Source organism: Vulpes vulpes, chromosome 5 (genome assembly GCF_048418805.1).
Source record: "Vulpes vulpes isolate BD-2025 chromosome 5, VulVul3, whole genome shotgun sequence".
NCBI lineage: Eukaryota > Metazoa > Chordata > Mammalia > Carnivora > Canidae > Vulpes > Vulpes vulpes.
The window spans coordinates 70,737,328-70,760,470 of NC_132784.1; the positions used below are offsets into that span (position 1 = coordinate 70,737,328).

At 54.2% G+C, this 23,143-nt stretch overlaps 1 protein-coding gene across 3 annotated transcripts in view; it reads left to right on the forward strand.

Moving 5' to 3' along the window:
* Positions 1–1,503: 1,503 nt before the first annotated feature.
* Positions 1,504–23,143, forward strand: part of MOB2 (MOB kinase activator 2) — a 78,515-nt gene continuing 56,875 nt past the window's right edge. The window contains exon 1 of one of the 3 annotated variants that reach the window (XM_026004171.2): positions 1,504–1,638. In XM_026004171.2, the coding sequence (XP_025859956.1) occupies positions 1,622–1,638 (17 nt within the window). In that variant the 5' untranslated portion in view covers positions 1,504–1,621. Of the gene's footprint in view, positions 1,639–2,544; positions 2,764–19,238; positions 19,265–23,143 lie in introns of those variants that run through there. The other 2 variants (XM_072758757.1, XM_072758755.1) reach the window with 2 other exon arrangements.

Below are 23,143 nucleotides of genomic sequence, written 5' to 3' on the forward strand. Positions count from 1 at the left end.
TGCCCTGGGTGGAGAGGCAGCCGGATGTGCACATTCTTCCCCTCAGAGTCATTACATATTAAGTGAAGTCCCTTCTTCTTTCCTTTATCTGGCCTCGTTGCTTGATCTCAGGTGGTGGCTGGTGCTAAAGTTTGCAATGGTCCCCCCCCGGGTTTCACGATCATGAAGGCAGTCGAGGGAGAAAAGAGATCTCTGTGGATCCTGGCAATCGCTGATGAGACTCAGGCCCATGAGAAAGGTGTGAGTCGAGCTTAAGGACAGGACGGGCAGGTGCATGATGGTGCACAGAACGCCCTCCTCCCCCTTCGAAGTATAGGTGTGGAGAGAATGGAATTAGTATAAGCGGCACAATGGGGTGGATCCTGGTGGTGGGTTCCACTCCTGGCCTCCTCCACTGGAATCTCCGCAGGAGTCCTCCCCTTGGCAGGTGGGGTCTGCCTCTTCCTCTAGGAACAGACCGCCTCCTGTTCAACCGCACACAGGGGAATGACCTAGGCTTCCCGGGCCCGGAAGCACCTGCCCCTCTCCGGCATCAGCACCTAGGGGTGTCGGTCCCTGGTGCCCAGCAGTGGCGGCAGCCTGCAGCTAGCAGTGTGGGCTGAGGGAGCTATGTTAGGTGGGACTTCCAGCGGGGCCACATCTTTCTTGCCTCAAGAACTTTAAAGGAAGGCAGCCCGTGCTGGCCACTGCTCCTCGAAGTCACCCATGTTTGGGTTTGCCTCATTGGTTGTACCCGTGTCCCCGGCCCCCCATGGCTACTAGGGCAGCAGGGGTAACACGGTCCATGTGCTGCTCCTGCTGTGGGGATGGTGGGATGGTGGGGGCTCAGCATCAGCGGGCAGGTCATGGTCAGAGCATGGTCTCAGGGGCCCCCCAGCTCTCCAGGCCAAGCTGCCAGAAGCCCTGTGTCCACCCATAAAGAGTGTCCATGCTTTTTCTGTTGATGCCCCTGAGGGCATGATTCCTGAGTCCTCCTGAGTCTGAAAAGGAGGCAACATGGCAGCAGGAGACTTGATGGGGACAGGAGTTCTGGGGGAGCTCCTCTAAGAGTGAGGAGGGGACATAGCGGGCGCGGGGCACTGGCAGGTGCAGGGGGACAGTCCAGGCCAGGAAACAGTACAGGGTGCAGGGGGCAAGCCCAGAGTGTGTGGGGACATCTTTGGCGTGAGGAGACATCCCAAGTGTGAGGCGTCTTTCCAGAGTGAGGGGACATCCCCACTGTGAGGGGACATCGTGGGTGTGAGGGGTCATCCCAGGTGTGAGAGGTCAGCCCGCAGTAAAGGGACATCCCGAGTGTGAGGGGTCAGCCCGGAGTGAGGGGTCAGCCCGGGTGTGAGGGGCCATCCCGGGTTGAAGGGACAGCCCGGGTGTGAGGGAACAGCCAGGAGGAGGGGCGAAGGGGAGGGGGATAGAAGGAGGAAGGGAGAAGGATCCCTGCAGGGCCGGTGGGGCCCCAGAGGCCTCCGGGACTACGTTTCCCGGCGGGTGGCGCGCTACCGCGTCACTTCCGGCGGCGCCCGTGGCGCGCGTGTGGGAGTGTGCGAGTGAGTGTTTACTTCCGGCCGCCGCCGCCGCCGCGGGCTGAGGGCCGAGCGTGTCGGGCGGCGGGCCCCGAGCAGCCATGGACTGGCTCATGGGGTGAGTCGGGCGGCCGGGCGGGCGGGCCGGGGCGGCGGTGGGGGGCGCGGGGCGCGCTGCGGGCGGCACCGGCCCAGGGCGTGGGGCCGGGGCGGAGCGGGCTGGGCGGGCGAGGGGCGTCTCCTCGGGGCCGGGGTCGCGGTCGCGGTCGTGGTCGCGGTCGCGGACGGGAGCCGCCGGGAGCGGGGCCGGGCGGCCTGTGCGGGACGGGCCCCCGCCGAGCCTCTGGTGTCGGGGGCCGGGGGGGCGGACGGCGGCCGCCGTGGCCGGGCGCCGCGGGGACGCGGCTCCGCAGGAGGGAACTTTGCCGCCGGCCGGGAACGGCTGCGCGGAGCGAGGAGAAGCCGGCCGGCCGGGTGTCCTGGCGCGGCGCGGGGCCCGGGGGAGGGCGCGGGGAGGCCGCGGTGCGGGCGGCGGGCCGGAGGGTGGAGTAGGAGTAGGAAGGGCGCTCGGCCGGTGGCCCTGCGCTTCGCGGTGCGTGCGGCGCCCTGGAGACGAGGGCGGCAAGGTGAAACGTCACGGCTGCGGAAAGTTCTCCGACGGCAGTGCCCTGTGCAAGAAACTTTTCTGATTTTGAGGAACGGGGAGGGCAGGCGCTTCTCCCTCTCTGCTTAGCTCTCGTTGTCATCACCGCCCCGGGCGGAGCAGGGCCGGGAGGGCAGCCATCCGGGGGCTGTCGCCCGTGGCCCGGGGCTGGGGGAAGTCCTGAAAGGCCGGGGCAGGGTCTCCCGGACTTTCCGTTCTGGGTCCGGGGGCTGCTGCGGGTGGCAGGGCGGAGGAGGGTGCCGTCAGGATCGCGGAGGAGATGGGTGAGGCCCGTCCTGGCCCGCGGCGGCGGGGGTGGGGGGGGTGGGGGGTGGCTGGAGGCCCGTGAGAGGGACACCAGGGGAGATGAGGCCGCGAGGGCCGGGCGGATCCAGAGCGTGGCAGGGGCCGGCCTGGAGCCGGGCGCAGAGGACCACCAGCTGGGCTGCCTCCCGGCAGAGGCTGCCTGCCTGCCCAGCTCCGTGTTAGCTGTGTGACTTGAGGGGACCACTGCCCCTCCCCAGACCCGCTCCTTTAAAGTCTTCTGTGAGATGCAGTTTGTGGTGCATGTGCTGTAGGACTCTGGAAGGGTAAACCGAGGTAAGTCGCGGAAAGCACCTTGAACAGCGCTTGGTATTTGGTGAGCGTTGGCCACCGTTGGTGTGGAGGTGGATTCAGAGGAGGCCTTTGTAACCCACAGGCACCGAGCGTTGAGGGCAGGCAGCTGTGTTTGCTTTATTTTTGAATGGCAGAGGCTTTCTGCATTTATTGGGAGGGACTCCCTGGGAGGCCAGGCCACCTGGCCACCTGGCCTCCCAGGGAGTCTGTTTGAGGGAAGTAAAGTACTGATTGGGTGGGTTGAATTCACGCTGCTTTGTGCCAGAAGACCGGGGTTGTTGAGAAGGCAGCCAATTGTTATTTTTGTCTGTGTGTGATGAGCATGTGTTCCTGTCCACGAGAAGCAGGTATTCTGTGCTGAAACCTGACTAGCATGCAGTCTTTTAAACTGACTAGGTTCTGTGCTTCGTGGACTTCCCTGACATTGTGAGTATTCAGAAATTAACCCCACAGTTAGGCTTACCAGGAACTGGTTGTCGAGGCCTTCATCAAGACTTTGGGAAGCAGGCAGTCGTCTGGGTGAGGTTGGTGGAGCACTCACCTCCTGGGTCCCACGCTGAGGATGCTGGTCCAGGTGCTAGAGGAAGACAGCTCTGAAAGGGACACCGCCTGGAACTGCTGCTTCCGTGAGCCCCAGAGACGGAAGGAGTCTTTACTGTGCCTGGCTGTAAAATAGGCAGCCCTAAGGACACTAGAGATCTCAAAAGATGGATTACAGTGTTTGGTTATCCTTTTGTACGTAATTGTAAATTTAGTGCATTGCACATTGGACATTGTGAATTATGAATTAACAGTTCCTTAATCCTGAATCCCCCACCCTTTGTAAACAAAAGTGATATGATTTCAGTTGTCACATAGGGATGTTCCTCCAGAGCTTGTTCTCGAGGTGTTACCATAGGACGTGAGAGCTGGGAGGGCCCGTGTGCTCTGTTCCTCCCACATGTTTATTGGGCATCTGCTGTAGAGGAGGGGGAGGCTGAGGCCTCGGCTTTCCAGCTGCAGAGTGAGCCAACAGCAGTGACCCCAGCTGGCCCTCCCTCTGGTCCTGCCCTCCTTGAGGATAGCCAGCCAGTGGCAGGTGAAGAGGGAGCTCCTCCTGCCAGGCACCTTTTGTGTGCTCTGTGCGGGGGCTTTAGTGGGCCATTAACCCTTTAACTGGTTTTCAACCTGGAAGAATTGAGGAAGTGTTATTTTTGACTATTTCTTGATATTTTTATTAATTCACACTGTTCATTATCAACCAGGTAGTTTGGAATATGGTTCTCTTTTTGTTTTAAACTTCTTTTTTTCTTTTTCTTTCTTTTTTTTTTTAAAGAAAGAGTTTCTCTGTATTGGTTCATCTCAGGTGACAAAGTATGGACGGGCTGTAGTAGCAAACGCGGTTCCCCGGTTCCCGCCTCCTCTGCGGACAGCTGTCGCAAGCAGAGCAGCGAATGGATGCACTTCCCTGCCACGGAAAGTGCTTTGCTGAGTAACACGAGCGGCCTTATCTGAGGAAAGGGAGGTCTTGCAGGAAACCTGCCGGGGGAAGCCAAGAATAACTCCAGCATGTTACAGCTTGCTGCTGGAGTTTGCTGGGACTTATTTGGAGAAAAATTTTATGATGTGTAGCATGTATCCATGTGTTTTATTGTATGTTTCTTTTGCTCGGCATGGTGAAAATTGGTGTACAGTAATTTCTCTTTCTTTTTGTAAAGAGTAGGTTTTTTTTAAAGACTTTATTTATTCATGAGAAACGCAGAGAGAGGCATAGACATAGGTAGGGGGTTAAGCAGGCTCTCTGTGGAGAACCCGATGTGGGACTTGATCCCAGGACCCCAGGATCATGACCTGAGCCGAAGGTAGATGCTCAACCACTGAGCCACCCAGGCATCCTATAAAGAGTAATTTCTAGCTTGCAAAAGGGTCACCATTTGTTTGGCCATCCCTTTGGTCCTTGGCCATCTTCATTATGGACAGCTGATGACAGGATGGTGCCCTTGTCGCTGGGAAGGAAGTGAGCCCCAGAAGAGATGCTGCATGAGCAACATCAGATTCCCCAAGCTCTGAGACCACGCGAGGTGCCCCATGGCTCAGTGTGTGGTGGTGTGGGGGAAGCTTTTGTCTTATTCCTAACTGACGGTGACAGGCATTTGTGAGCAGAAGATAAAAGTGCAGTTTCATTTTTACCCAACAGACAGCTCAGTCCTAAAGTTTCCAAGCATCTGGGAATGTAGAAGAGGAAATGTACCTCCTCCCACTTCTGAGTCAGGGAGGGGGTTGGGGGTGGGTGCAGATCAGCCCTCCTACTGGTCCTGGGTGGGGCCCACAGGGGGTAGTTTGCAGGGCCACGCCCGCCCTGCGCCCTCTAGCCTGGGCCTGCATCCAGGGCAGGAGCAGGCACACACCAGCCCCCTTCCTGGGGCTGCTGTTGCCCTGCTGCTCTTGAAGCAGAGATGAGCTGGGTGAGGTGTGTAGCTGAGAGCTCCCCAGCTCTGGCCAGAGACCCGCCCCTGGGGTTGGCAGCTTAGTGCGGAGCATGATGGAAGTTGGCACTCTTGGTCAGCAGGCAGATCTTTCTAAGTGGCCACGGGGCTTTCTGGCCTGTCTGGCTTTGCCTTCAGGAATCTTGAGCTCAGTTGAAGGAGATAGAATCCTGTGCATATGTACCTGTGCAGGGATTTTGTGGGGGTGTTGATGACTTTTTCTTTGCACTTTACATCTGACAAACCCTACCAGGAGGACACCCCGAATGAACTTGCTTGAGTCTCCACACTTTTTTTTTAACAGCCTTGTTGGGATGTAACTTACATACCATAAAGTTTACTTGTTTTAAGTATAACAATTAGGTGACTTAGTGAAATTACAGAGTTTTGTAGCCATCAGCACAGTTTAACTTGCGGATATTGCCGTCACCCTGAAGGAGCCTGGTGACCATCAGTAGTCACTTCCTGTCCCATCCCTGGGTTGTTACTGGTTGCCTTTCTCTCAGTCTCCATTCACCTATTCTGGGCATTTCATACACATAGAATCCAATATGGGGTCATTTGTGACCAATTCATTTAGTGTAATGTTTTAAAAATGTGTTCAGACTGTGCATGTGTCAATCCTAAACCCTTTTCCTTGCCAGATGATATTCCACAGTGTAGAGATATGCATGCTTTGCTTCTCTGTTGGTGTCTGGATTGTTCCCTCTTTTTGCCAATCATGAGTGATGCTGCTGTGACCCAGCCTTCTTGGACAGTGAGCTGGACCACTTTCTCAGCTGAGGGGACCATCAGGTCCTGACTGCGTTCACAGTCTGTTGTGGGCCTGGCCCTGTGCTTCCAAGATTGAGAAGACACAGTTTCTGCTTTCTCAGGCTGGCACAGAAGGGCCTCGGACATGGGGGATGGAGCGTAGCAGAGTAAATGAGAGGGAGCTGGAAGTGGGGAGCCCAGGCTGGCAGGGTGGCAGGGGTGCTCAGGAAGCTTATATGGGAAGATGCATAGAATTTTCTATGTAAGAAAGAAGAAAGATTGTGACCCAGGCCTGAGCAAAGGTGTGGACGCATACGTGGCAAAAGCATCCTCCAGCTGGCACCCCCTCAGAAGCTGTGATTGCAGAACACTTCCAGGGACACCTGTGGGCCTGGTCTGCCCAGGCGCTTGCCCGGGGCTGATCTGCACTCACATTCCCTTTAAAGAGAACAGCGGCCACATGGACCCCTTTGTGAGACAAACCCTGTGCACCTGGGAGCTCTCAGCAGCACCTCATTTCTCATTTGTCCCCCTGCTTGGGGTGTCCTCTGGTAGCCTAGTGCACGCAGAGCGTCCTGGAAGTTGTGCGTCTGGTCAGACGTAGGATGTGAATTCACAAGGGGTGTTGCAGAAATGCTTTGCCGCTTTGCCAGAAAGTGGGAGGTGGGGCGGGAGGTGTTGCTGGCCTTGGGCAGGGCTTCCTAGATACCTACAGCCCCTGAGGGCCGCCCTTGTCTGTGCCCTCCCTTTGGCCTCCAGACATCCCGGTGTGTGTGTCGGGGAGTGCCAGACCTTGTCAGTAGCTAGCCACGGCTTGGGAGGGGTTCTCTGGGTACAGCAGGGCCATTGTCGGCTCTAAGCAGCCTGTAGGAGGGAGCTGTGACCTCTGTTGTGGCCATGGCCTTTGGGATGATGGGTGTTGGAGGCCTTGGTGGGGGATGCCTGTTGACAGCATTTCCATTGTCCCAGCATTTCCTGCATTGCCCTTGAAATGGTCCTGGAAACTCAGACATGGCCAAACCCGCGCTCTTGTTTTTGTCATGAATGTGCTCATGGGGCAAGGGAGGTACTCAGTGAGGTGCGCTCTGCATTTTTTGGGGCACCTGGACACTGGGAGCGAGTCAGGGCACTGGCCTTGGTCTCTGCTGCTGGCTGGGTGTGCCTTTCCTCCTGCTGGCCTGGCCGGAACAGGAGGTGGTGGGTGCTGTTCCTGTCCGACTTGGCGGGACTGCCTCCCATTCTTTGTCTCCCCATGTTTGTTTTTCTTTCTGTGCAGGATTTCTCCTGGCTGGGGCACACCCGTCGGCATTGTGTGTCGCTCTGTAGAACAGTGCCTGGGAACATGGAAGGAGGAGCAATCAAAACCAAGGAGTGAACTGTGGAAGCTTAGAAGAGGAGGGGAAGTGGGGATGGGTGGGGTGTCCGGGCCACATGGAAGTTGGGGTACTGTTCATGCATGGAACCGTGTGTGGCTTTGGGTTGTGGCCACATTCACATTGTCACATTTCACATTCTGGTTCCTTTCTCTCTGAAGATGGTTTCCTTTGCCAGCTTGAAAGAGCTGATAATGCAGTTGCTGGGGTGGGACATTCATTCTGTTCCTTCCTGTAGCTCTTCCTTGGTACGTCTCAGGTATAGCATGGTGTGTAGACATGAGGTAAAACTTATCACACCTGTTTGGAATGTTGCTGCTACATTGGGTAATGGTGGCAATTTTTTATTTTAATTGAGCATTTCTGTAGCGATTTTTTGGTTATTGTTAATGGAGCATTTTTAAAAAAGATATTTATTTGAGAGCGAGAGAGAGCGAGAGTGCTGGCATATGCATAAGCAGGGGAAGGAGTAGAAGGAGAAGCGGACTCTGCTGAGCAGGGAGCCTGAGGTGGGATTTGATCCCAGGACCCTGGGATCATGACTTGAGCTAAAGGCAGAGCTTTACACACTGAGCCACCCAGACACACCTAATTGAGCATTTCTGTATAGGGTGAGGGGAGGGAGCTGCTCCCAGAGGGGCATGCACCTTCTCTTCGAAACAGCAGGCTGACATTGGAAAGCAGGGATGTGTGGCGTCTTTCCCCTTAGGTGTAAGAAACCTTCCCCCTCCAGGCTTTGCACCAGGCTGGCCCTGGGCTAGCCGATTATTCTCTCTGAGAGCATGACACCTCTGGAGTCCACTGTGTCAGGGCTTGGGCTGCATTGCCCACACCTGGCAGAGTGGTCAGCCCCTACTTCATTGGCTGTGAGAGAGAGCCCCGCCTCCGAATGGCTTGCTGGTTCGACTCCCAGCAGTACTGTGGACGGTTTAGCCAGGTTGTAGGTGTGTGCCCCACATCCAGTCCTGGGGTCCACTGTATTTGGCCCTACTGTGCCAGATAAATGTGTTTCTCTTCTAGGGCCTGTCTTAGCAGTTTCTCAGCTTGGGCTTTGGGTGGTGTCTGTTGCTGTGAAATGAACCCCAGAACTTAGTGGGTCCAAACAAGGACCACCACCTCTCACAACTGAGTGGATGGGTGGGAGCCTCAGTTTCCCAATATGGCCTCTCTGCACGTGGACTCTGGAGCAGGGTTCTTAAACTTTTTGGTCTCAAACCCCCCCCTTACATGCTTAAAAATTATTGGGTTTATATGTGTTACAAGCTATCAATGTTTATCATATTAGGAATTAAAATCAAGAAATTTGTAAAAATATTCGTTAATTCATTTAAAAAGAATAATAAACTCAGCATATGTTAGCATAACATTTTTTCGATGAAAATAATTATATTTTGTGGAATAAAAAATGTGACAGTATTGGTCTTTTTTACAAATCTCGTGAGCTGGATCTTTATATCTGCTTCTGGGTTCATTGTGTTGTGATCTTACAAGTCATGTAATTTCTGGAAAGCTCTGCTGCGCTTGGGTGAGAGAATGGGAGAGGCGAGTACCATCTTCATGTTGTTAGGAGAAGAGCTGTTAGGAGAAGAGTGTTAACCTTGGCCCCCAGGCCACATTTCAGGCGCCATGACAAGGGCTCTCTGTGGCCTTGCTCCAGGAGCAGAACCACCGTGGAAGTTGTTGGAAGATGAGTGTCACCTCTGATATGCTATGTTGGTCGGACAAGTCACAGAGCCACCCAGATATGGTGGGAAGGAACAGACTCTCCCTCTCAACGGAGGGGTCTCCCATGTAGGGAAGGGGCGGTGTCTGGCATCCCCATCTGCAGACCAAGGGACGTGGGTGGGAACATGGGGCCTGTTATTACTGGGAACCCAGGTGTCCATAACAGCTCAGAGCCTTTCCTTCAGGTGGCAGGTGAAGTCTGTCAGGAGAAGGTGTGCAGGTGGACTCCTCTGCACAGAAGTGATTAGGACAACATGGCTCAGGGACAGACGGCTTCAGGGTTGAATCCTGACTCTGCAGCTTCACTAGGGCTCCCTGCGCCTCAGTTTTCTTATCGGCAAGGCAACACAGCCCCAGTAGTCCCCTTCCTAGCAGTGGTTGGGGGATTTTGTGAGGTGTCCACAGGTAGTGTGGGTGTGCCCTGGGGGGGTGTTGTGGAGAACACCCACCCCCTGCCCCTCCTTCTGAGACAGGCCTTAGCACCAGCCTGGTCTGAAAACTTCTTTCTGTGCTGGAAATTTGAAAATTCCTTCTTGGAACCCGGGGGTGGGGTGGGAGTCCTCTCTCACCTGCCTGCCCCCCACCAAGGGCTCGCTGTGGTGTGTGGCCTGTGTGCACAGCACCCGCAGTAGCAGCAGGGGCAGCCAGCTCCAGGCAGGGCCAGGTGTGTGCAAGATACATCCCTCTTGTCATCCTATTGCCTTCCCTCACATGTCCTCGCTGAGAACCTCCCAGCACCTGCCGCCCTACATGCCACCTGGTCACTGTCAGCTCTGCTTGTTCTCGAAGACCTGCTTTTGTGTGCAGGTAGCCCTGCTGTCCTGGTCCCTAAGGAGAACCCAATCTGACGGCCACACCATCCTGGGTAGCAAGGTTGGCACCCAGAGCCTAGCCCAGGGCTTTTGTGTCAGATCTGGCTCTGAGGGTGACTGGCAGAGGCAGGTGTTCTGGGGCTTGGTGCTCTCTAGAGGCTGCTTGACCCCATCCCCAGGTAGACAGTGCCTTCCATCTGGGCCTGTCCATTCTCAGAGCTGCGGGGCCCGAGCTGGTAGCATGTCATCATACCAGGCTTGCCTTCCCTGGCCAGATGTCAGCACCTCTGTGGAGACAACCCCAGTGTGGTCGGGAGGCACTGCTGCACACTGTTGGCTCTCCCGCCTCCACCTTTGTGCTGGGAGGTTGCAGGCCTTGTGTTTCGTCCCCTGTGTGTGTCCTGATGCCGTTGCAAGACGCCCACATGGGAGGCTGCAGCACCAAGTGGCAAAGGCGCTGCTGCCCTTGTCATGGAAGATGTGGGGCTGTGGCTACTTATTTCCTGTGGTCTGCCGCCTTCTTAAGTTTGAGGGTGTTCTGGGTGCTGAAAGGGGAGGCTGAGAGGGTGCTGGCCTGTGGGGGGAACAGCTGGCCCTGGCCTGGCCTTGCTGAGACTGGCTCTTTGTCAGCTCCCATTAGCTTCTCCTAGAGCCTGCGTCCACCTCAGTCATCTTGCCCCTCCTTCCTGTCCCTCCCTCACAACTGTTTTGCTGAAATATTTTTCCTGTAGCAAAGCTCCCTCTTTCCTTCTATTGCCTCTGTGCTGGGGGCAACTACACTCAGGGCCCTCGGCACACAGACCTGCTTTCTTACCCCACATAACTTCTTGGGCTCAGGCACCTGGCCTGGGCCAGCTCCTGCTCCCCACTGCTCCTGTACTGCCCCACAGCCGAGACCCTGCCTCCTTGCCGTCACTTGTCTCTACCCCACTGCCTTCTGTTTCCTTCCCTCAGAACTTCCCGCCGTTCTTCTCTTTTCCTGTGCATCTGGGCCTGGGTGGGCCAGGCAGTGTCAGGGCAAGGCAGCAGGTTCAGAGGCAGAGGTGGTGCCTGGTGCCCCCTGCCTGTCCGAGACAACTGCTTTGGCATGAACCTCATGTGCACATGGAGCTATCCAATCCTGAGGGAGCAGTGCCCCGGTGCCCTGTTCTCCATCAGCTTGGCCCTCTGGCTGGGGGAGCAGTTGCCCCGAGCCCTACTTCAGGATGCCAGCATCGCTTTTCACCTTGGTTTTATTTCCCGCTTCAGCTTGCTAAGGCAGCAGCGAGCCATATATACGAGTTGAGGAACTGAGGTTAGACTTGCCTGTGAACCTGGGTGACCATTTCTCCCAGCTGCTTCTCCACCTGCTGAATGAAGATGCAGGCCCTGACCTGTGAGGATCCCAGGCCGTTTATGAGAAGGCAGGGGCTTTCTTGGTGCTTGTCCCAGAGAGGACTGTCCCCCTTCTCTCTGTTTGCCCCTCCCTGGGCAGGCCTCTGAGGAGTCTTAGGACACTGGCCTCAACCGGATGCTTTAGTTGCTGTTGAGCAGGTGATTTGGCGAGAACCAGGGCCCTGTCGTTGACACTCCATGGGGTGGAGACTGTGCTCCCTTATTGAACACACGTGGCCGGTCAGCGCAGGACATGGAGCCAACAGCAGGTCTCATCCTTGTGGGTCCCCAGACCCCATGCTTGGGGCCCACTGGCTCGGTCCAGCCTGCCTGGTAGGCTCTGGCTTCTGCACGCCACCATAGTCCCTTTGGCCTGTTCTGTGGGTTCCTTGGGAACTGCGAGGTCATGGAGAGGAGCATAGAGGATAACCCCTCCAAGACAGAGGAAGGTGGGACATATCACCCAATCCCAGCTGCTCATTAAATAGGTGCTTCTATTTTTTTTTTTTTTTTTTTTTATGATAGTCACAGAGAGAGAGAGGGGCAGAGACACAAGCAGAGGGAGAAGCAGGCTCCATGCACCGGGAGCCTGACGTGGGATTCGATCCCGGGTCTCCAGGATCGCGCCCTGGGCCAAAGGCAAGCGCTAAACCGCTGCGCCACCCAGGGATCCCTAAATAGGTGCTTCTAAAACAAATATGCCTCCAGGCTGTGGCTGTTTGTATTTCAAGGCTGCTCCCTACCTGGTAGACTGCTTCCCCCTTACTGTCAGCCTGAGGTACTGAGACAGCTGGGGAGAGACAGGGTGGAGTGGGGAGTGGGGCTGAGTGGGAGTTGCTTCCTGCACTGCAGACAGACTGCCGGAGGCCCAGTGTCCCTCCAGAGGCAGAGCTAGACTCTCCAATGTCAGTAGCACCTGCTTGGCAGAGCACTGGCCCATTGTATTTCCCACTTGTAGGCTGCTTTGGCCCAGGGATGCCTTGAGGGGGGGTGGGTTGTCTGGGAGGCTTGGGGATGCACCCAACCCATTCGGCAGCAAGTGAATACCAGCACTGGCTTCTCAGCCTGAAGCTAGGCTTCTGAATGAAAGGAAGGGAAGACCTTGGAGAACAGACTGCTGGTCATCAGAGGGGAAGGGAACCAGGGATAGGGATTAGGGAGTGCACCTGTGATGAGCATGGGGCGATGCATGGAAGTGTGTGGTCACTAGATTGCACCTGAAACTAGCAGTACACCATATGCTGAGATTGCAGTAAAAACTTAAAAAAAAAAAAAGCCCTCAGGCAACAGGCTTCAGAGCACACAGCCTTCCCCTGTGACAGCTGCATAGTGGCTTTAGGAGCCCCAGCCACCAGCCCCAGGCAGGCCTCTCCTTTGAGTCACTTCACCCCTTCAGCCACCCTGTCTGCTTAACCCTGGCTCCTTAAAGCAGAGAACCCTTTGATAGGTTCACAAGGACTGTCTCCAGTTTAAAGAAGGGGGGCATCAGCATAGCACTCCCCAGTAGGGGAGGGCGGTGGAGGTGCCCAGGAGGTGATGTGTAGTCAGTCACCCTCCCTTCCCCAGGTCCAGCAGCCCAGAGAGCGCTGCAGGCCAATGATGGGAGACAGACTGCAGCTTCATCTTGGTGGTGCCTTCTTAGTTGCTGCTGCAGGCTGGACATTAAGGTGCAGACAGGAGAGGTGGTCCTGGTGCTGATCCTAGTGTGCAGCCTTCCTGAGGTCCTTGTCCTCCTGGGCCTATTTGATTTCTGTAGAAGTGGGAGTGAGCTGTTTTCCTTTCTTTTCCCCCTCCCCTCCCCTCCCCTCCTATTTATGTATGTATGTATGTATGTATGTATGTATGTATGTATGTATGTATTTGAGACACAGAGGCAGAGACATAGGCAGAGGGAGAAGGAGGTTCCCTGCAGGGAGCCCGATGCAGGACTTAGTCCCAGGACCCCGAGATCATGGGAAACCAAGAGTCAGAGGCTTAGCCGACTGAGCCCCCCAGGCGGCCCATGTAGTTTCTCTTCTTGGGGTAACCATGTGTGGCAGCCCTGCACTGGTGCTACAGACATGAGCTAGTAGCACCAACTTAGCCCATGCCCACTGGGCTGTACCTCTGAAGGGTAGGGGACTGACTCACACCCACTTTTGGTTCCCCAGAACCTGGTGCATTGGCACACTCAGGATCTGGTCCCTGCGTGAAGTTTGGGACCCTCTTGTTATTCTCGGCAGCATTCCATGGACTGGGCTCTCAGGGGGTCTCAACCTGGGGTGATCTTACCTCCTGGGGATGTTTTGGTTAGAGACATTGTGAGGGTTTGGTGGGGGCTTCTGACACCTAGGGGGTAGAGGCAGGGATGCTGCTCAGGATCCTGGAGTGCCTAGATGGCCCCACAGTGGGAATGAGCCAGTCCCAGGTGTCAGTGTTGTTCAGTGGAGCCAGCCTGGGCCTGCCTAACACCATATAGATATAGGGCAGGAGCAGCTGTGGCCCTGGTGCAGGGCCGCCCCTGGCCCTGATTGCTGTCCGCAGGTGCTAGTGAGCCTCAGTCCGTTGTGTGTGTGGCTTGGCGGGCAGAGATACCTGCAGAGCCAGGCCAGAGGGGGCCTGTCACAGCTGTGTGGTTGTATTTCCCCAGTGGTTGGGTTTGGATGCGCTGGGGAAATGTGGGATGGGTAAAAGATTTCTGTGTGCTCTGGGGGCCATCTTGGGGGGCTGTGCCCAGAGCCACTAGAGTGGACACCTGTGCCACTAGAGTGGACACCAGGGCTCCCAAAGTCACCCCCCTCCAGCCCCCTAGCCCTCTTCCCAGATCATCTGCCCATGTCCTCTTGGCTTGTTTGTTGAATGAACAAAGAAGGGCTGAGAAGGAATCTAGGCCACTGATGCTGTGGCTTCTAGTGGCTGCACCCTTTTGAGCCAGTACCGTGATCTCTATGGAGTGGTCTTTGAGGCCCAGGGAGGAGAGAGAGCAGCGGGGGGCCCAGTGCAGAGGAGCACTTGGGTGCTGGGCCGGCATGTGGGAAGTGCACAGGAAGGTGAAGGTCCATTTGGATGTCCAGAGAGTCTAAAGGAGCCCAAAATCTTAATTAAAAACACCCTTAAAGAGTTTCCTGAGTATTGAGGTGCTAACACTCATGTACTCTCCCATTGCCTTTTGAGCACTACCAGGGGTTCCTTTGTGGCTCCTGTGGAACTCGGTTTCACAAGTCCATTGCAGAAACATGAAAACACAGGAAATGCAGAAAACAAAAAGTGAGTGATCCCACTACCCAGAGACCGTTACTCTACATTCAAAAGTGATGTCACTCTGGATGTGGACTGCCTAGCAATCCGAGGTCTGTGGCAGGAGATGTGGGTCGCTGCCTGTGGATGTGCTGTAGCTCCTATAGTCCTCTGTGGCGGGGTGTTTAGGGTGTCTCCTCCTGGCGGAGGGGGGTTTCTGACCATCCTTGTACATCACCATTTGCCATACCCGATATTGGCATTTCCTTGGGTAGAATTCTGCAAGGGGACCGGCGGTCTCTGAGAGCAGGGCCTGGGAGGGTCTTCCTGGAGAGGCTCTGCCAACTTGTGTTCCTGATCGTGCAGGCATGCCGCTTGCCTCTACTTTGTGGCCAGCTGCCTGCGGTACTCTTATGAAAAGAATCTTTGCTGTATTAAGTAAAGAAAGGTGGTTAGTGCTCGAATCCTTGAGGAGGGCTGAAGCTGATGTTCTTGAGCGTTGGGCCCCAGTGTTCTTGGTGAGTCATCTGTCTGCGCTTTGTGTGCAGTGGTCTAGCTTTCTTATGACTGGCGTGAGTTCTGTATACTTTAAGGGTATTGATCCCAAGTATTAAGATTTTAGAGTTTGCTCTTAAAGGAAAAAGAGCAAGATCAAAGTAGGGGAGGTGTTAGGACCAGCAGAAGTGGGACTACCTCCTTCCCACCCCCCGCTTGTTTCCTGAGGGTGTTCGTTCACTAGCTGAGAGAGTGCACATGCCCCCCTACGGGGACCCACCAGAGAAGCCCGGAACAGTCCAGGGTGTGCCAGAAGACCAGAGTGGTAGCTGTGAAACAGTGAATGCAGTGGGGTGTAAGGGTGCTCGGGCCAAGAGAGCAGGCCTCGGGCCCTCGGCTTGGCAGCCTGGGAGGGCTGTAGACAAGGACCAGAGCTTGACCCTGTGCCCTACCCATATCCTCCTGGCTAGTCTGTGGGGTGATCTCAGCATTCCATATATTCTTGTACAGCCTTTATCATTGCCCCCCCTCCCCCACATGCGTGCATTGCTGGAAGCGAGTGTACCATTTGGTTTGTTCTCTTAGGAAGAAATTCAGTTCACGTTGGTGTCATGAGCTGTTCTGGAGCCCCTTGCTTGCTGAGTGCCTTTTGGGGCTGCATTTGGTCACTGAGGCTACAGAGACTATTAGGAAGGCAGCAGGGCATGGGAGCAATGTGGAGCACTCAAAACAGTGTATCTCAAAATGCTCTTCAAGGAGTACTCATCCTCTGAGGTGCTAGATGAGTTTGGGACACCCTGGCTGAAGTCTGGGGTCTTCTTGGAAGCTCAGTAGACAGCAGTAGTTTTGGCTCTGAGCAATCCCCAGCGAGATCATTATGTGAATGGTTCACACAGTGGGAGAGTCACCCCCCTCCAGCCCCCTAGCCCTCTTCCCAGATCATCTGCCCATGTCCTCTTGGCTTGTTTGTTGAATGAACAAAGAAGGGTTGAGAAGGAATCTAGGCCACCCATGCTGTCCTCACCCCCTCCCCCTCCGCCACCCTGCAGCTGATGATGGGCTGCAGAAAGGAGTCCTCCCAGGAGGCCTGGTATCCTCTCAGCAGGGCTCCCAAAGTGTGTTTACTTCTTGCTGTGGATTGTGTGACGTGCCCTCCTGTGCTGGGTGAACCGGGTAGTGGCCCAGGGCAGAAAGTGCGCAGGGCCTGAGGCTACCTGAGCTTTCCTGAGAGTCATTGACATGGCTGTGCACCTAAGGACTGTGGCTTCAGCAGGAGACCAGAGCCGCCACTTGAGTTTGCCCAGGATAGTGTTCCCTCCCTTCTATAAGAGGAGCGTTTTGTGTTGCACTGGCTTTCCCACACCCAGAATAAAATATACTATGAATGCTTCCCCTTCAGTGTGGGCTTCATCTTCTCTCCGCAGGCCCTTGGGTAGCCTCTGCCATACATAGTGTGCCGTCCTCTCAGGGAGGAGGCCACACCAGGGCACCCTGCCCCTGCCAGGGTCATGTGTCCTATAGGCACTGCTGTCGGGAGGAGGTACCGGCCAGGAGGCCTGGGTGCTCATGCCATGTGCTGTCTGCAGGCCAGGTGGTCTTGGGTGTCATGACTGCCCCCTGCACCTCAGCACCCAAGTCCACAGCCCCTGCCCTGCAGGATGGTGTTGGCCAGTTCAGAGTTGGTAGCTCAGTGTGGCATGCCTGTGCCTTGCTGTAAGCAAGTTTCCTAGTTTCAGAGACACAGATGTGCTCAAGGCACAGAGTGTGCAGCAGCACCAAGGGTGTGCAGGCATGTGTCCTGTGGTCACCCTGTCACCACACAGGCTGTGTCTGCAGCCTCCCGGAAGCAGGGCATCTGGGCTGAGCTCTGTGTGGTGACAGGCAAGGGGACTTGAGGGGACTCATTTCTGCCTTGGGCTTTGGTCCTGGGAGGCATGTTGGCTCCTGGCTGTCAGAGTGCAGACCCAGGCCTCTCCTCCGCCTGCTAGGGCTTTGAAATGCTTTGTAATTACAATCCTTGTTTTCAAGTGCATTCTATTGTTCCTGCTGGGAAGGCCTCCTACCTTTTTGGCTGAAGAAGTGCTGGGCTCAGCTGAGTTCTGTTGAGAGTTCCTGACATTTATAATTCATGTGAAAATAAATATGTTGTCTTGCCGTGACCTCGTTGGCTTTACTGTACTTCCTCTCAGGCCAGCTGAATGTGGCTGTCGTTCTGTAATGGGGACTGGACAGTCGGCCCTGAGGGGTTTCACTCTGTCTTTCGGGGATCTGTGAGCAGGGCTACAGCAGGAGCAGGGCTGCTGCAGGTGGGCTGTGCTTCTTCCTGGGGTGGGTGGGGGTGGGGGCTTCACTGTCTGCATCGTTTCCCCTCACCTGTGGTCTCCTCACTGGACTCACAGTTTTAAGTAGTGTTTGTGGTTTGCTGGCCCCTGAGGTCTGAGCTGTCAACAGGAAGGTGGCAGGGGCCTTTCTTTGCCCAAAGAGTGCCCTCTCTCCTGAGGCTCTGAGTGAGAGCATAACCCATCGCCCTGCTAGTGGAGCTGGTGCCAGAGGTGGCCTTTGTGGACAGAGCTCACATCCGCTTTGCGACTGGCTCCAGCGGCCCGCCCAGCCCCTGACTCAGACTTCCACCCTAGGGCCTGAGATGGAGGAGGGGGGGCAGGAGGCCTCAGCAGGTGGGTCTGTCCCAGCCAGTGCTAGGGCCCAGATTGCCCCCTCAGGTCTAGGGGAACCCCCAGATAGAGACCTCAGGGGTGCTGCCATGCTTTTTCAGGGTGGAGCAGCTCTGCTGTATGCTTGTGGTCCTGTACCTGGCATCTGGCCAAGCGCCGGAGGCATTGTTGGAGCTATACATGGGCCAAGGGTCCTGAGGGGTCCCACTGCCCATGTCCTCTGCTGTCCCGCATCTGCCTCCTGTTGTGTGCAGCATGCTCCCTGCTCCTGTCAGCATAGCAGAGACACATGGGTCAGCATTGGTGGTAGGCTCAGTGTGGTCAGAGGCTCGGCCTTTGCTGTTCTGTAGACTAGCTGCAGCTGCCAGCAGCGTGCCTGGGTGCCGTCGTGTCAGGTCCTAAGCTACAGCTAGACCCATGTGTGAGGACCGTGGTACCTTGCTGGCCAGGGTGTGACATTCTGGCATCTGGCTCCCGGTGGCTCCTGTTCCTGTTGCATCTGCAGTGAGGACAGCATTGGAGGAGCAGGCACAGCTGTACAGGACTTGATGGCTGGGGTCTCCACAGTGTCCTGGCCTTGTGCTGACCTGGCAAGGTGGGGACATTGGCTGTACTTTCTCGGCCTCTGGCAGTTGGCACCTCCAGTGCTATAGGTGATGAAGGTGCTGGGCTTGGGCTGGCTATCCCCTGGGGAAGCCACGATAGGACCAGGCAGTAGAAGTGGACTGTAGTATAGGGGCCAGGGCCAGGGCCAGGGCCAGGGCCAGGGCCTATGGGGCTGTGGCCTTTGAGTCTGTTCTGATGGTTTATTTGTTTTTAGAACACTGACTCAGATGTAGGATCAAGATGTGGTACCTGCAGATGTCCCCAGTAGTCCTGTTAGTGCTTTATGCTAATTCTGCCACAGCTGGGGTCACAGGGTGCTCCTGATAACACAGCAGCTGGGAGAACAGTAATTGTGGGGCCACACTGCCCTCCAGAGTCAGGTGTCCCTGTGGGAGCAGTTCTTTGGACCACTACTATTTTCTATATGTCATTTCTTTCCCAGAAATCTGGGTCCTTTGATTTGTAACACAAATAATAAAATGTCCACTAAAATGACATTTGCAGGGGTCTAGGGTGAAGACTGCACTCTTCAGCCTATGTGCCTGGACTGAGAGCCTGTGCTGGGGCAGGCCATGTCCTGGCTGCTTACGCACCCCATGGTGCTGGCTGCAGGCCTGGTCCAGGGGCCAGTCTAGACTGTAGAACCTCGCCAGGGCCATGGCTTTGTTGGGCTCCCTCCAGGCAGGCCCTGGGGCCATGGGCTCTCCCAGATGCATGCAGGCACCTAGATGTGGAATTGGGGGCCATACATCCTCATCTTTGAATCCAGTATTCCACAAACTACCGGAGAGCCTATCATGTCACACTTGCTTAAAAGACCCTTTGTCCAAATTTCCCATCCCCCTCTAGCCCCACCCCCGTTCCCGCCCCAGGGGTACCTGTTGCATTACAGCCTGGTCAGCCCTCTGATGTGCCCTCTCCAGCTGAGACTCCTGGCCTAGAAAGTCTCCCATCTGCCTGTCTTCCAAAGAAGACCTACAGATGGCCAGCAGGTACGTGCAAAGATATTCATCAATAGGGGAAATACAAATCAAAACCACACTGAGCTGTCACCTCACACCTGACAGTGTTGGTGAGAATGGGTCAAAACTGCCCCTTTGGTGGGAATGTCAGTTGGTGCAGCCACTATGGAAACAGTGTGGAGGTTCTTCATGAAATTAAAACCAGAGCTACCATATGATCCAGCCGTTTCTCTTCTTGGTATTTATCTAAATGAAATCATGATCCTGAAGACACGTCTGTACTCCCACCATCATTCCAGTGTTATTCCTGATGGTCAAGGTATGGAAGCAACTTGTGTGGGTCGACAGAAACATATCTATACACAGTGGAATGCCATTCAGCCTTAAAAAGAAGGAAATCCTGTCATTTGTGACAACATGCATGACCTTGAAGGGCATTGTGCTAAGTGAAATAAGCCAGATGGAGAAAGATAAATACCGCCTGGTATCACTTACTGTGGATTCTCAAAAAAGAAAAAATCAAACTCAGGAACAGAGGGATAGAGTAGTGCCAGGGGCTGGATGAAATAGGGAGAGGTTGGAAGAAACGCTTATCCTGGCTTTGGCTCTCCTCTTGTTCTTACTGTCCCGGGTCCCTGGACAGCCCCTGGGCAGGATGTAGAGTGGCCCTGCTGGCATGGGGCCTTAGGAAGAAGGTGTGGGGAAGCTGAGTCCACCCACTTGCCCTGTACTCATGACAGCTCAGCTTCACTGTACCCTTGCCAGCCATACATGCCAGCCAGCGTAAATATTTGAAAATCATGATTCCCACATTCGAACCAATATAGAGAATAGGGAGCCCAATGAAAGTGGGCTCCATACCCTCTTTAAGGCTCCTAGAACATTCACAAACTGAAATCTGAATAGGCTTCAGCCAACAGCGGCCATGCAGAGTGTGTTCTTGGCCAAAGTGGAATCAAACCAGAAATCAACGACGAAGAGAAGCCAACTCCCTATATTTAGACATTAGGAAACACATTTCTAAGTAACCAGGTGAACAAAAAATGATTTGTAATGGAAGGGGAAAATATTTTTAGCTGAAAGATAACAAAAACACTACCTGTTGAGACTTGTGGGCTGCAAGTAGACCAGAGAGCAGTTCAGAGCTTCAGAATCACAGATCAGAAAGGAAGGAGTCACCTGTGGAGCAGTGTAAGCCAGAGGATGTGGAGGGCGGGAAGAGCAGGGGGTGCGGAGAGCATGGGAGTGGCAGCTGGTACAACAGAAACTGGATCTTCAGCAGAGTCATCAAGGCCAGAGTTTGATGCTTTGAACAATAGGGATAGAGTGAACATCTCTGGCAAGACTGCTTGAGAGAGAAGAGAGAAGGTCCAGAGAGTCCTTGTAATAAAGCGTGCTGGGTCAAGTGGATATCTGTATATTTAAAAGAAAACAAAAAACCCGTGGTACATACTCCACACCATACAAAGAATAACTGAGCCGGGGAGAGTGTAGATATAGAAGTTCTAGAGCTTGTGCATGCTCATCGAGCACTTCAGATGTGTGGAAGTGTACAACACCTAGATTCTGAAAAAAATATAACAAAAAATGTTTTTATTTCTATTACATGTTGAAATGACAGTACTTTGGGCTAAACAGAGTTATTAAAATTAGTTTCACCTGTTTCCTTTAATGATTTAACGTGGCTATTAGAAAATCTGAAATTATATACGTGACGGCATTTGTGGCTTGTGGTGATATTTCTATTAGACAGCACTATTCTAGAAGATAACACAGAAGATGCTATTCTTGGAGTTTGGTTTAAGAACGGTTTTCCTAAACAGGGCCAGAAGTGCTGATCATAAAGGGAAAGAGAATTTGGTTTACATTAAGACTAAGAAGTCCATCAAAAGATAGCCCTTGGGGGACACCTAGGTGGCTCAGCGGTTGAGCAACTGCCTTCGGCTCAGGGTGTGATCCTGGAGTTCTAGGATTGGGTCCTGCATCGGGCTCCCTGCATGGAGCCTGCTTCTCCCTCTGCCTGAGTCTCTGCCTCTCTCCTTCTGTGTCTCTCATGAATAAATAAATAAAATCTTAAAAAAAAAAAAAAAAAAGATAGCCCTTGAGGAGTAGAAAGGCCAGTGCCCCAGGTAGATGTGTGGCATGTGCATGTAGCACTGATGAAAGGGATGCAGCCAGACCTCGCTGAAGATCAAGAAACAGGCGGGAGACTCCCAGAGTGGGGGATCGCATATGGCCCCCAGAGTGGGCCACCCCAAGGCTCTGCACCACACACAACAGACCTTGTAGGTCTGGTAATGGTCACATAAGCAGGTGGCACCTGAATTGGCTTTTCTTTTAGCCCATTTCCCCTTAGTGTGTATGGTGGAGGCCAGGGCGTGTAGGGCCCACCTGGCCAGGCCCTTCCTGCAGTGCTGCTCATCTGCCTTTTGTTTGAATATATTATGATTCTTTAATTTTTAAGGGGGCTGGGGCAGAGAGAGAAAGAGAGAGAACCTCAAACAGGCTCTGCACCCAGGTGGAGCCCAACGTAGGACTTGATCTTACGACCCTGAGATCATGACCTGAGCTGAAATCAAGAATTGGACACTTAATCCACTGTGCCACCCAAGCGCCTCTTATTCTTTTAAATCCTACCTCTTCCTACCTGCCCTGCTTTGGAAGCTATGCACTCAGTGTTCCTTTCTCTTAGAGGTTACGCAGGGCACAGACCCTAAACTTGACATATGATGCTAATGAGCTGCTCTGTCCTCTATGCATCACCCAGATCTCAGACCCTCGTGCAGTCACCTGCCCTAGGACTCGTGGTCGTTCGAGGACGTACTCATTCACTCAGTATGTTGTAACCTCCCAAGTATTGTCTCTGTTCATATACTTGGTATTTATTTAGATTTGTGCATTTCTCTGATATCCAATTTCTGTAGATTTGCTGCTTTCGTTGCTCCCTTCCATGGCCGGTTTCTCCCTCCTGAAGGACGTCCTCTCCATTTTCTTTCTTCAGTGCCAGGCACTGGTGGGGAGCTCCCCATCTGTGTCAGCCCAAAACCATCTCCAGTTTGCCTTCCTTCTTGACAGATGTTTTCACTGCATGGAGCAGTTTTGCTTGGCTTTCTTTCAGCCCGTTTTAGATGTCCGTCCACTGGCTTCTGGCTTCTGGTGTTGCTTTGAGAAGCCGGCTGTCAGGTAAACTCTTGCTCCTCTGGAAGTGATCCATTCTCCCACCCCAGCTGCTGCTGTTTTGTTTTTATTTACAGCAATTTCAAAGTTAGAGGAGTTGCAAAAATAGTTTCAGTACTTCCTGTATACCTATATATCCCACCCAGATTCCCTAGCATCACCCTTAGGTTTGCTCTCTCATTCCCTCCCTCTGCTCTGCATCCCTCTCCCCTCCCACCACATATATATTTTTCTTAACAGTTTGATAATGATTTACCCCTTGAACCTCAAATAAGACAGGCTGCACTAGGAGGAGCCTGCTGCCTCTGCCGTACTTAGTATAGCTTAGAAATAGGATCGAAAGTCACTGGATAAGAGCCACAGAGGAGGAAGAAGGCAGAGGTGAGGGCCATGTGGTATCAGGGTAAGAAACAGTATAAGGGCTTGCCAGCCTCTGAGGCCTACAGAGCAGGGGCTGGGCGGGGATGGGAGGCCTGGAAGGCTGGGTCTCTGGGGGTCACCGAGCCGGTGTGCCCTCCAAAAGCCCCACTCACATGGAGGCCATGGAGACCAGACCCCGCCCCAGTGGCAGGGAAAAGAGAATGGATGGGACTTGTAAGAGAAGTTTGGCCTCTCGGCTGACTGGGGTCAGAGGCAGAGTAACAACATACAAAGTAGTAGGTATTCTCAAATAAATATATTTGTTGTGTAGTTGTCACAGCCTCGATTTCCTCTGAGAGATTTTTAAAGCCA